Here is an 11,448-nt window from a genome sequence, read left to right as displayed (position 1 = left end):
AGGTAGCTTTTTGTATCTTCCTTTCTCTATTTCTAACGGGTGCGAACTAATTCGTAACTTACATATTGCTGAGCGGTAATCATAATTATTATGGTACAAGTAGTTTTCCATGTCATATGTTGTTTTTAAGTTTTTGTAAAATCTAAGTTTTCCTTCGTCTACAGATAACTTGTAAAAGAAAGTTTGAGTATACATGTCATTCAACCTTCTCCTTAACAATGTACATGAATAACTGCTGTCTATGATGTCGGTATTCCAGATGTATGAATAGCCGCTGTTATCAAGTACTTCCTTTACATGATGTATCCAGTTTTTCCTGCGGCTGTTCTCTGGTAAATAATGTTGTGACTGAAGTGCATCTACTTGTAACGGATGTGAAGACATATTTAATTGTCTGAGTCGAAGCCAATATTTGACTATACGGACTGTTACTAGAACTTCTTTGTACTCCTAGAATATTTTTACAGAATCTATTCTGGATTATTTCAATAAGCTGGGGAAGGACTTCAGCCGGCAGAGGGGTAAAATTTGCCACCGCGGATTAATGTTTAGGGGGACTTGTAGGGCGAAAATCAAGCACCTGTAAAGAGGGTCTGCATGCCTTTTTCCGTTAAACGTTACGAGCCATTTTAATTCACCGTTAATCGTTACCGACCCTCTCTAATTTAACGTTAATCGTTATCGGTATATTCTTCGTGAAGCGTTATTGGTCGTTTTAATTCAACGTTAACCGTTATTTGCTATCCTGAATTCACCGTTAAGCGTTACCAAGAAATTCTTCGTAACCCGTTGTACACACGAAGTCAAATGCCAGATAGAACCCCGGAAAATGCAGGAAATGGCGTTTCAAAGGGTCCAGATTTCAAAATTTTCTCCGAGCCTCCCGGCCTTCGGCTCGGGACAGGGTAAAATATGTTGCGGAAGCGTCGCACTCAAAAACTTTATCACTCATACAGATTTCAGTGTAAACTTGACTTAGTTTCGGGCAAAAAGTACTCCTAGAATGCAGACAATGAGGTTTCTCCAGACCTTCCTTGCGACGGCTGGCGCCTTTGGCGCTCACGCTGACATGGTGAAAATATTTAGGGGCGTGGGTAGGCACAAAAAACTTTTCTCTCAAATAAAATGTCATTTAATTCAGCTTCGTCTTACAGGAAAATGTGTCCTTCAGAATGCAGTAAATGGCGTTTCAGACGGTCCAGATTTTAATTTTCCCGGACTTAGTTATATTGCAACGTCTCGTGCCTTCTGAGCTTGAAATGGTAAAATATGTCAGCGGTGGAGCTATAATCATTGTGTAATTTGATGAAAACGTCAAAATCAACCTAGCTTAGTCAGTCGGCAAAATTTGCCGAAAATGCAGGAAACAGCATTTAAGAGGGTCTTGATTTTAAAATTTTCCCGGGGGAGCACACCCCCGGAACACCCCCAATAGATGCTTCGCGCCTTCGGCGCTCCATGTGCTGAAACAATAGTTCAATCCCCCCATAAGAAATTTACTTCTGCCGTCACTGTGGCGGGCCGGGAACTCTACCTCCGTCAATTTACAGATGTCATGGACAATGTCCCTGTCATTCCTCCGAGTTCTGGGCACCTTTTGCTTTGTCATTAGTCGGATATTTCCCCCATCGATATAACTACAGTCAAACCTGTATATATAGGAATGCACGACAATGTTACTTTCAACGGTGTTATGTTTTGTAACTCCTTCTGAATTTACCGTTAAGCGTTACCGGGCCTCCTGAATTTACCGTTAACCGTTACCGGGCCTCCTGAATTCACCGTTAAGCGTTACCAAGACCCCCCCCCCCCCATGCAGACCCTCTGTAAATTGGTTGAAACTGACACGTAAAAGGATGGAAGTGTTCACCGTGGTTCTAAGTTCGCACTGAACTTCTTAAGAGGTCCTCGCTAAAACCGCGACCATGAAACCACCGCGAATATTTTCCTTTTTACAGTAACATTTTTGTATTTTAGATTTTCTGTACTTACAGTTTTCTGAGGACTCCAAGCTGGGATAGGCTCCCTTGCATGGCTCTTTCACCATGACCTGTAGTACAGTCAGCTCGGCCATGCTTTCAGGTACCTTTGGAGCTTTCTTCGGTCCATCGACGTCGAATATAAGATCATAGTACCGCCTAAACGCCTGGTCCACGATGTCGCACATCTCGGAGGAAGAGCCGTATGTAAATTTAAAGCTGGACATCGCCAGAGTGTAGGCTTCAGCAGACACCGTCATCATTTGCGGCTTAGGCAAGACTTTGCCCGTCTGTTGTACCATGACGGGCCTTTGGTACGCTCGGACATTGAGGCAAGGCAGTGGTGAGGCGAACAACACCAACACCACGCTGAACACGCATTGTATCGTACTGAGGACCGCCATCTTGTTTGGGTCATGTGCTTCAGGTGTGAGGGGATGTCACATGATCATGTGTTCAATGTCATATTACCGCTTCCATCGTGTGGAAAAGAGCAGCCACAGTGCCAGCTGCATTATTGTACAATAAAGATGAGCCTTATCTCCAGTTCCGCTATTCTATAAATGCACCAGACTTACCTTAAAGTTTCTTTCTTTGCACTGTTAACGTTAGATTTTCATTGGCATAATTCAGTAACACATTCATCCACGGCCACTCACTATTTTTACATCCAATAATGTTTAGCATTTCCATAAACTCTTGCATCTTTTGACTCAGTGTTAGTACCGACTAGAAAGGTGAACGATATCAGTATTCAGATCTCATGTGTGCACTGCTGGAAGATCTTGGAATTTTTCGTAGTTTCCCGCCTGCCAGGCATGTCGGGATTGACCGCACGCCCCCCGAGCGTGATACCGGCCCACCGTGATACCGTCATGCCATTTGCAGCGAACCGGCGTCCTACATGCTGCATACAAAAGCCGGTCTTCAGACTGTAGTCCAGAGCGGTGCAGACGAACGAATGGTCCAAGTGGTGTCTTTTCTCTGAACTTACAGTGATCAGACAGATTGATCTTGGCATCAACAAGGTTTGTTATGTTATACTTTTTGCCCTTCACGATTTTGGCAATTGTCCTTGCACGAGTTTTACTGTGAGTGTCAGATCGATCATGTGTGTTTCCTCGCTCTGGCCCCTCCATAACCCACGGCCACGCGCTGGCTCAAATGTAGGTTATGCTGCGATGATGTAACCAGGTTGGGCCATACCAAACAGCTGCCCGATGCAGAGCTTGTCTCCCCCAGACGGAACAGAACAGCAATTTTCGCGACTATTTCCGGAACATTGACTGAATATTAAACGAGCGCTTGTGTTGCGTCAGTCGTCGTTTTGCAAAAGGAGGTATAAAAAAGAATCGACAGAATTTCCTTCCTGCGCACTGTACAAGAGCGAAGCAGAATAGATTCTATAGTTAATTTACCAACTTTTGCAGTCTATCGTACTGAGGAAGGTAGCCTTGTAGGATTTTTAAAACGCCAGTGGGAGTAGAATACTACACAAAACAGATTTCTCTGTAGCAAAATGGTGCATCATTTTGAGTATAGCCCAATCACAACGTTCACATACTGAATCAGGTCCAGGTTCAGGTCCGGACCTGGACCTGATTCCTCTGGACCTGAACCGGACCTGGACCTGAATTTTCTGTACCGGTACCCACCCCTAGCTCCTATGCCTGTTATTCCAGATCGATGACGAACTTGTCAAAGATAAAGGCAGGATAATTCTTCTTCTTCCCGTGATGTCCAGCTGCCGAGTCGTCGGCAATAATTGACATGTCGGGGTCAGAGGTCACCAGAATGCACACTATTTGATCATTCCCATTCATTAATCTAGATGTTATCCCTTGTTCCATCCTTGCGAATAATGGTCCCTAACCAATGACATGATCACATCATCAGGTAGTCAATGCGTGATCCAAATGCACACTCGTCTTTCCTTGCTAAATGATTTTATTTTTACATCAAATCAAGCGTAATCGGCCAACAAGATGAAGAGGCTATTATTTACTCTCTAAGCAGAGGTGATCAGAGGTGGAGGTTGAATCGCGCAGATATAGTATCCTGGTATAAACGTTAGTCGGAAAAGTTACACCGGCGCTCTTCCGGTTCTTCTTGTTATTGTTGGGCTAACATGAAAAGAAGCAAAATGGTATCAAATTATATTGCACAACATCGTAAACAAAAATGTATATCGTGTATGCTCTCCAACTCCAAGCAAAGGTTCAGCTCCTGCTGTTTTTGACGTGTTTTAGGCGTTTTTTACCACGTCGGGCTGTCTACTTTGTACTGTTTTCTTTAACAAGTTCATATCAGTAAAAAGGGGGGCATGCATCCTCAGTATTCACTAATCCCTTGACACGTAGGACAACTTGTTTTACTATTATGACCTTTTCTTATATATACGTCTGTGGAAAGATACATAGTAAAAACATATACAGAATGACAGATTATTGTTACCATTTGTCAAGCCCGGGCAATTCTTACTCTTACGTTTTTTAGGCGTTTTGTCGGGCTTTCATTCTGTACCGTCATGTCCGCTGGTCAGCCCGACAAAAACGTCTAAACCACATCAAAAACAGTCAGAGCCAAACCTCTGCTTGGAGCGTAGTGGATTCGTGGTCATACTGTGTTGGGATCTCGCGTAGCGTGACGTATGATCGTATGATGTTTTTATGTGACGTCACCTCTTCAGTGCGACTGAAAGAACGGTTCAACTCTCAGTATTAGTATTACTCTCCAAGCAGAGGTTTCAGTCGGGGATATAACGTTACATGTATCACCATTAGGTGTGACCGTGATTTCTTTTATTTAGAGGGAAATGAAAGAAGTCCGACGGTCACCACAGCCGAACCTCCCTTTTGGAGAGTAGGTCAAAATGAGGTCATTTAAAACTAGGTCAAATGAGTTCCTGCAAGGAGGTAACCTCCTTGGTTCCTGGTAGTTGTCTAAACTAAAGAGCGTCCAGTTTGCCCACAAGAACTCGTAAATCATAACACTAATTGGGTGGTTCTCAAGGAACCCATTTCGTATTTAATTCGGCCAATTGGGCATTCTCTGATCAGCTAACAACTTATTGCAAAAGATGAAGTTGCATAACACATTTATGTGAATACAAGAGCCTCTCGTTTAGGGTAAACTGTGTATCGGTTTTATGAAGAGTGCTGCAGTGTAAAACTGAATCCTTGAGAGTCAACTTTTGCGCTAGTCGAAATTAATGTCCAGTGTCCAAGTATCTAAATGGTTGGATGGGAAGATGTAGGCGTTGGGCGTCAGTAAATAGTAAAATAAACGTTAATCTCTACGCAGACATTTGCGAGGGTCTGCATGCCTTTTTCCGTTAAGCGTTACGAGCCATTTTAATTCACCGTTAATCGTTACTGACCCGCTCTAATTCAACGTTAACCGTTATCAGTATATTCTTCGTGAGGCGTTATTGGTCGTTTTAATTCAACGTTAATCGTTATTTGTTATCCCGAATTCACCGTTAAACGTTACCAAGAAATTCTTCGTAACCCGTTATGCACCCGTTATACTATACACACGAAGTCAAATGCCAGATAGAGCCCCTGAAATTGCAGGAAATGGCGTTTCAAAGGGTCCAGATTTCAAAATTTCTCCAAGCCTCCCGGCCTTCGGCTCTGAACATAGTAAAATATGTTGCGGAAGCGTCGCCCTCAAAACTTTATCACTCATGCAGATTTCAGTGTCAAACATAGCTTAGTTTCAGGCAAAAAGTTCTCTTAGAATGCAGAAAATGAGGTTTCTCCGGACCTCCATTGCGACGGCTTGCGCCTTTGGCGCTCACGACGACATGGCGAAAATATGTTAGGGGCGTGGGTTTTCGCACAAAAAAAACTTTTCTCTCTAATAAAATGTCATTTAATTTAGCTTCGTCTTACGGCAAAATCTGTCCTTCAAAATTCAGTAAATGGCGTTTCAGACGGTCCAGATTTTAAAATTTTCCCGGACTTATATTGCAACGTCTCGTGATCAAAATGGTAAAAATATGTCGGGGCTCTGGGGGTGGAGGCCAAAGCTACGAGTATAATCATGTGTAATTTGATGAAAATGTCAAAATCAACCTAGCTTAGTCGGTCGGCAAAATTTGCCGAAAATGCAGGAAATAGCATTTAAGAGGGTCTTGATTTTTAAATTTTTCCGGGGAAGCATCCCCCGGACCCCCCTGGAATGGGTGGCGCCTTCGGCGCTCGATGTGCTGAAAAAATAGTTCAATCGCCCCATAAGAAATTTGCTGCCGCTGTCTCTGTGGCGGACCCGGAACTCTGCCTCCGTCAATTTACTAATGTCATGGACATTGTCCCTGTCATTCCTCCGGGTTTCTGGGAACCTTTTGCTTCTCACAATGTATTTTCACCTATTGATATAACTACTCTAGCGTTGTATGAATAGGAATGCACGTCAATGTTACTGTTATGCTTTGTAACTAATTCTGAATTTACCGTTAAGCGTTACCGGGCCTCCTGAATTCACCGTTAAGCGTTACCGGGCCTCCTGAATTCACCGTTAAGCGTTACCAAGACCCCCCCATGCAGACCCTCATTTGCGCTAGTCGAAATTAATGTCCAGTGTCCAAGTATCTAAATGGTTGGATGGGAAGATGTAGGCGTTGGGCGTCAGTAAATAGTAAAATAAACGTTAATCTCTACGCAGATGTAGAGTGGCAATCCATGACATTTCTTGGCGGCTCCCGGTGGAACAGCGGAACTCTCTACCCTGACAAACGTTACGGTCTGGGTTTTGTGTGGAGCTGGAGACAAGTCAGACCAGATTTCACGGTGCTCTCCGCTATTCGATGCGAGTCAGACTCCCCTGTGACCGCCCTTCTCATCACTCATCCCACGCACGTTCAGAACCCGACCCAACATGGGCCTCAGAGCATAGCCTGTGTCCTGTCGCAGTCTACGGTCCTGGAGAAGGAGTTTCTGTACACGTCCATATTAAAGAAATTCGTGTGTCGCATGTAATATTTGCAGCAGGCAGGCGGGGAGACTACACAGCGTATGAACGATTGGAGAGGTGTCCTATAAAGTCACTGCTCCACCGGCCTGTCGTCTCAGATTGGTAGGTTGCGTGTTGGTGTTTATATGCATTCTATTGTCTCAGATTGTAACAGAGCCGGTTATTGTTTTTCGCCAGCAGATAGATTGTTTGAAGCCTCCCAATCATTTTGCGGTTTGCCAAGCGCCACAAAACCACCTGCGCTCAGACATCTCACGCCATCAGACAGACAGATGGGCCGATAATAGCGCCCGTGCCGATCCTGCACCAAATATTCATATACGTACGCTAGTCTGGAGTACGCGCCGACAAAATCACCCGAGCTTTTGTTCTCATCACTCATGTCCGTTGTTGCAAGGAGCTTTTATCAGTGATAAAAGCTCCTTGGTTGTTGCAAAGGCTGGGAATAACACCCCCATTCCGCTAGGGCGGCAAGTCAATTGCAACCTGAAATTTGACATTTGACGGGGCGCATTTTCAGTCATTCCTTTACATTTATCATATGATATCCTAAATGTCGATCTCAAGATCATTAAGTCACAAATGCCAAGTCACAGTAAGGTCGCAGTGAGGTCGTAGCGCGATCGCGTCTAGTGAAATGGGGGCCAATATGAAATGTGTACTCTGCGATCATAGTAACGTTATGGATATTATGCAAGCAGTTCTGCTGACTGATACAATATCTACATGCATATCGGACAAGATCTCGTGCCAATCTCGTGCCGAGCCTCTTGTCACGCATCAGGTATATATTGGCGATCTCCCATATGGTGATGTCACCACTCATCTGTCTGGAGACGTCGAATGTTTTTCAAGGTCATGTATACTGTACATGGAACATCTTACAAGCAAATTTTGCAATACTTCCATTTGTACAAACAATAACATCCGTTCGATTGTCGCGTTTTGAACAATTTACGACTGAATAAGCATTCTGTCTGTATGACAAACCTTGTACAGTACCAATGGTACATGTAGTAGTAGACATGTTCGAGCGGACAGAATTCCCAGAACACAATTTACATGGTTGTACAAAAGCACCATGCACCGTCTCATGTTTTGATATCGCTGCCATTTCATCGGTTCAGTCTTTTTATCAGTATCCCATCATAGTCTGACAGCAGCCAGTACCTTCTGGAGGGCCCAGAGGGACGACGTCTTGAAGAAAGCATCATGACCACTTGAACTTGAAGCGGCTCTTGGCACTGCATGCATCGATCAACACATTATACAGAAATATCGTTTGGCTGCAGATCTCGGCGCATTTGGTAGCATTTGCTTCGGCATTACATCGATTCAACTGGAGATCATAGATCATTGATGTAACAATGATACTATGTACGTCAATCTAGGATCTTGTACTGTACATGTTTGATATCTCGTTGAGTTGCTACATCTCTTTGCAGTAGTAAATCTAAGCACATTGCATCCGCCATGATGTACCTGTAACAACAGCTGTTGTACAATGACAGTGACTTGACAGGATGGTATGCCAGCTATCAGCGGGCCAGATGTCTCATGTTCCATCAGTCTGGCGCGGCGATAGCCTGGGAACCATACCATCGAGGCGCTCGGCGGTGTAGAGGTGACCGCCCGTACAGTTGATTGGTACAGGCCGGGGGAGTTCTTACGGGGTTAGATTAATTTAGTCGCGCCCCGACTCAAAAGGCCGGCTACAAGCTCTATAGGCGAAATCTCAAAGGGCAGCTAATCAGACAGGCTGACAGAAGCAGGCCGGTGCCGGGTAAAGCTCCCCAAAGCCGACCGCGGAGAATGGTACCCAGGCTAGCGCGGCGACATTTTTGTGGTACTTGTACTCGCGTGCCGACAGGATAACCAAGATTGACAGGGAACAGGGGGCGTGTGTTCAGTTATGAGCCTGTTCCAGAATTTTACGAAGCTACAAAGCGATGATTTAGTCTTGGCGATGTGACAGTCAAACCCTTACCATATAGCATTATCAAGAGCAAAGACGCAACATGTGAAATTAAAAATATTTTAAAAATCACAATATAAACGGCCAGATAAAATGTAATAACCTAAAGTATTTGAATGAATGAATGAATGAATGAATGAATGACAGGTTTATTCGTTCAGAACAATAAAAAAGTACAAGCTTCTGATAGCAGCCCAAGGGCTGAATTGGTGGGCTTGTTAACAGTTAAAAATGGCTTAAAAACTGTTCCAACTATATACATATGTACATCAATAATCACCTCATTACGCAGACTTATTTACAAACTGGGAAGGTAGAAACACATAGTTCATACAATGTCGTCATTGAGTAGTGAGACCATATAGTATATTGGACTTTTCCTTAAACGAGAGGTGTTGGCTCTGGGGACCTGCAGTTTGTTGGCTGAACGTGTATTTCTGCCAGTAATCTCCTTACGACAGGGAGGGAACCAGTCCCTGTAGGTCGGGGATCTATACAGTGAACGAGCATAAGAACTGCATAGGTCATGACGTCTCTGAGACAGTGATGTGAGGGAGAGTTCAGTCAGTGTCGAGCTGTAGCAGGTATAGTTCTGTCCGAGGATTATCCTACAAGCTCTCTTCTGCACTCTTTCAATTGACTTACATTCAGCAACAGTCAATCCTGGATGCCACACTTGGCATGCGTATTCCAATACCAGGCGTACAAAACCAATATAGACAAGTACAAGGTCACCAGTAGTTAGGCCATACTTGGACAGTGTTCTTAACATGTACAGTCTTTTGTTTCCCTTCCCAACCATCGTTTCGACTTGTTTAGACCACTATTTGGGAGAATATTGGGGTAAAATTACCGAAAACTGGCGAACGATGAAAAACACTCTTTGTTGATATTCCTCTTGTGATAGAGGATAATAGTACAGTTCAACTTCAATATTTCTTGTTTTTGGTCGTGAGAATATTACATGAGAATATGGTGGTATTAAACTGAACCTACTCATTAAAATTTGACGGCAACGAATGTTTTATTTCTCTGTCACACAGCCTAACGGTGCACACCCCAGTTCTTCCGTAGTCCGCGACCAAAAAGTGACGAAAGGCTTCCGAGGGCCCATGTTTGAGTTGACATTTCTCATTATTTCCTGCGAAATGACATTAAACGGTTACATGGCTGAAAAGCGTAGGAAATGGTGTGTTTTTGGTGCAAATTGTGTTTTGGTCCGCGCGTTGCTTCCGCGATATCCCTACGCCTGAATGTAAAGAGGCCGGTGACCTAGATTTACCTCTGAAGCGCTGTGTCAAGCAAAGTTGCAATGCCGCGCGCCGTGGATGATTAAAAAAACTGTAGTACTAGAATTTTCTTTATAATTGGCTGGATTAGTCTTTAGATTTTCCTCTTTCTGGCAGTATCAGCCGTGCTTGCCGGAAAAATCTTCTTCATCTGTTTTATCCAATGCGAAAATGCCCGATTTTGTGCATCATTTTTGACATGAAAATAATGTTTTTTCCCTATAATTTTTCAAAATTAGAGAAGTTGAAGGATCGAAACTCAGTTGGTCTTGAAGCTGAAGGTGTATCCTCTCACCCCATATACAGTTATTTTCCTTCAGGATAATTCCCTGGAAGAGATGGTCGCTAGACTTGAGGGTGTGCCGCCTCCATTTGAACCCCCAAATAAACTGGTGTGTGCCCCCCTAATCTCGAAGGTGCTTTATCAGAAGAAGATAGCATTATTAAGTAGAAGTAGATATAGATGTTATTTCCCGTTCATCTATAAATATCATGCAATAAATATTACTATTACTATATTAAATTACACGCGTAGATCCTGGTGCATAAATCCCAAGTCAGGCCCTTGCATCTGCTTTGAGATCACACCAGCCTTCACGTGGTTTCATGTTGACAACCTCCTTTCTATATGAGGTGACCCGGGTTGTTGTTTATCCGTAGTAACCAAGATAAGTAACGTTCCCCACCCCACCATTGTTCGGGGTATTTACAATAGGCACATACTGACGTCATTAATCATCCGTGTTGCCGGGTGCCGGTACGAGTATGGCCGAAACTACATAATGTACGGGGGTGTCTCGTCTTGATATGTCAGCGAATAAGATTAGTAAAAGCAGCATGAGTAAAAGGAAATGACAGCCATTGCATGGCATACATTATTTTTGACGATAGCCGTCTCTAGTGCGTATTTTCAGTCTCTGGAGGGCGATGTTAATGTCCCCAAAAATCCTGTTGCGCTTTCTCATACCCGACGATACAGTGTGACCCGACGACTTCAGTCTGGAGCACCTGAATGGTCACGCCACCGGTACCCGGCATTCAGCACAGTAATTAGCACTTCAGGCGGTCACCTGTGTGGTTATATCAAGGAGGTTATATAGGTTGGTTATATTAATGGTAGAGTAATATAAAGACGAGACCTGGTTTGATGCAAGTTTGTAATATTTCGTCCAGTTCAGAACAAGGCTTTCTAACATGGTTTGATTTTTGTATTATTGATTTGATCAGT

The 11,448-nt window shown here is 43.7% G+C and overlaps 2 protein-coding genes across 6 annotated transcripts in view; one reads left to right on the top strand and one right to left on the bottom strand.

Moving 5' to 3' along the window:
- LOC118409832 (beta-hexosaminidase subunit alpha-like) overlaps positions 1-2,552 on the bottom strand; it is a 17,259-nt gene extending 14,707 nt beyond the window's left edge. For both annotated transcript variants that reach the window (XM_035811185.1, XM_035811184.1), the window contains exon 1: positions 1,993-2,552. In XM_035811185.1, the coding sequence (XP_035667078.1) occupies positions 1,993-2,383 (391 nt within the window). In that variant the 5' untranslated portion in view covers positions 2,384-2,552. The remainder of the gene's footprint in view (positions 1-1,992) is intronic.
- A 280-nt stretch (positions 2,553-2,832) lies between these two features.
- LOC118409836 (sphingolipid 10-desaturase-like) overlaps positions 2,833-11,448 on the top strand; it is a 16,031-nt gene continuing 7,415 nt past the window's right edge. The window contains exon 1 of one of the 4 annotated variants that reach the window (XM_035811189.1): positions 2,833-3,007. The gene's annotated coding sequence lies outside the window, so the exon portion shown is untranslated. Of the gene's footprint in view, positions 3,008-6,861; positions 7,059-11,168; positions 11,418-11,448 lie in introns of those variants that run through there. The other 3 variants (XM_035811192.1, XM_035811190.1, XM_035811191.1) reach the window with 3 other exon arrangements.

The sequence above is a fragment of the Branchiostoma floridae genome, chromosome 2 (assembly GCF_000003815.2).
Source record: "Branchiostoma floridae strain S238N-H82 chromosome 2, Bfl_VNyyK, whole genome shotgun sequence".
Classification (NCBI taxonomy): domain Eukaryota; kingdom Metazoa; phylum Chordata; class Leptocardii; order Amphioxiformes; family Branchiostomatidae; genus Branchiostoma; species Branchiostoma floridae.
Note: the sequence above shows the minus strand (reverse complement) of the source record. Positions and strands in the feature narration are given on the sequence as shown.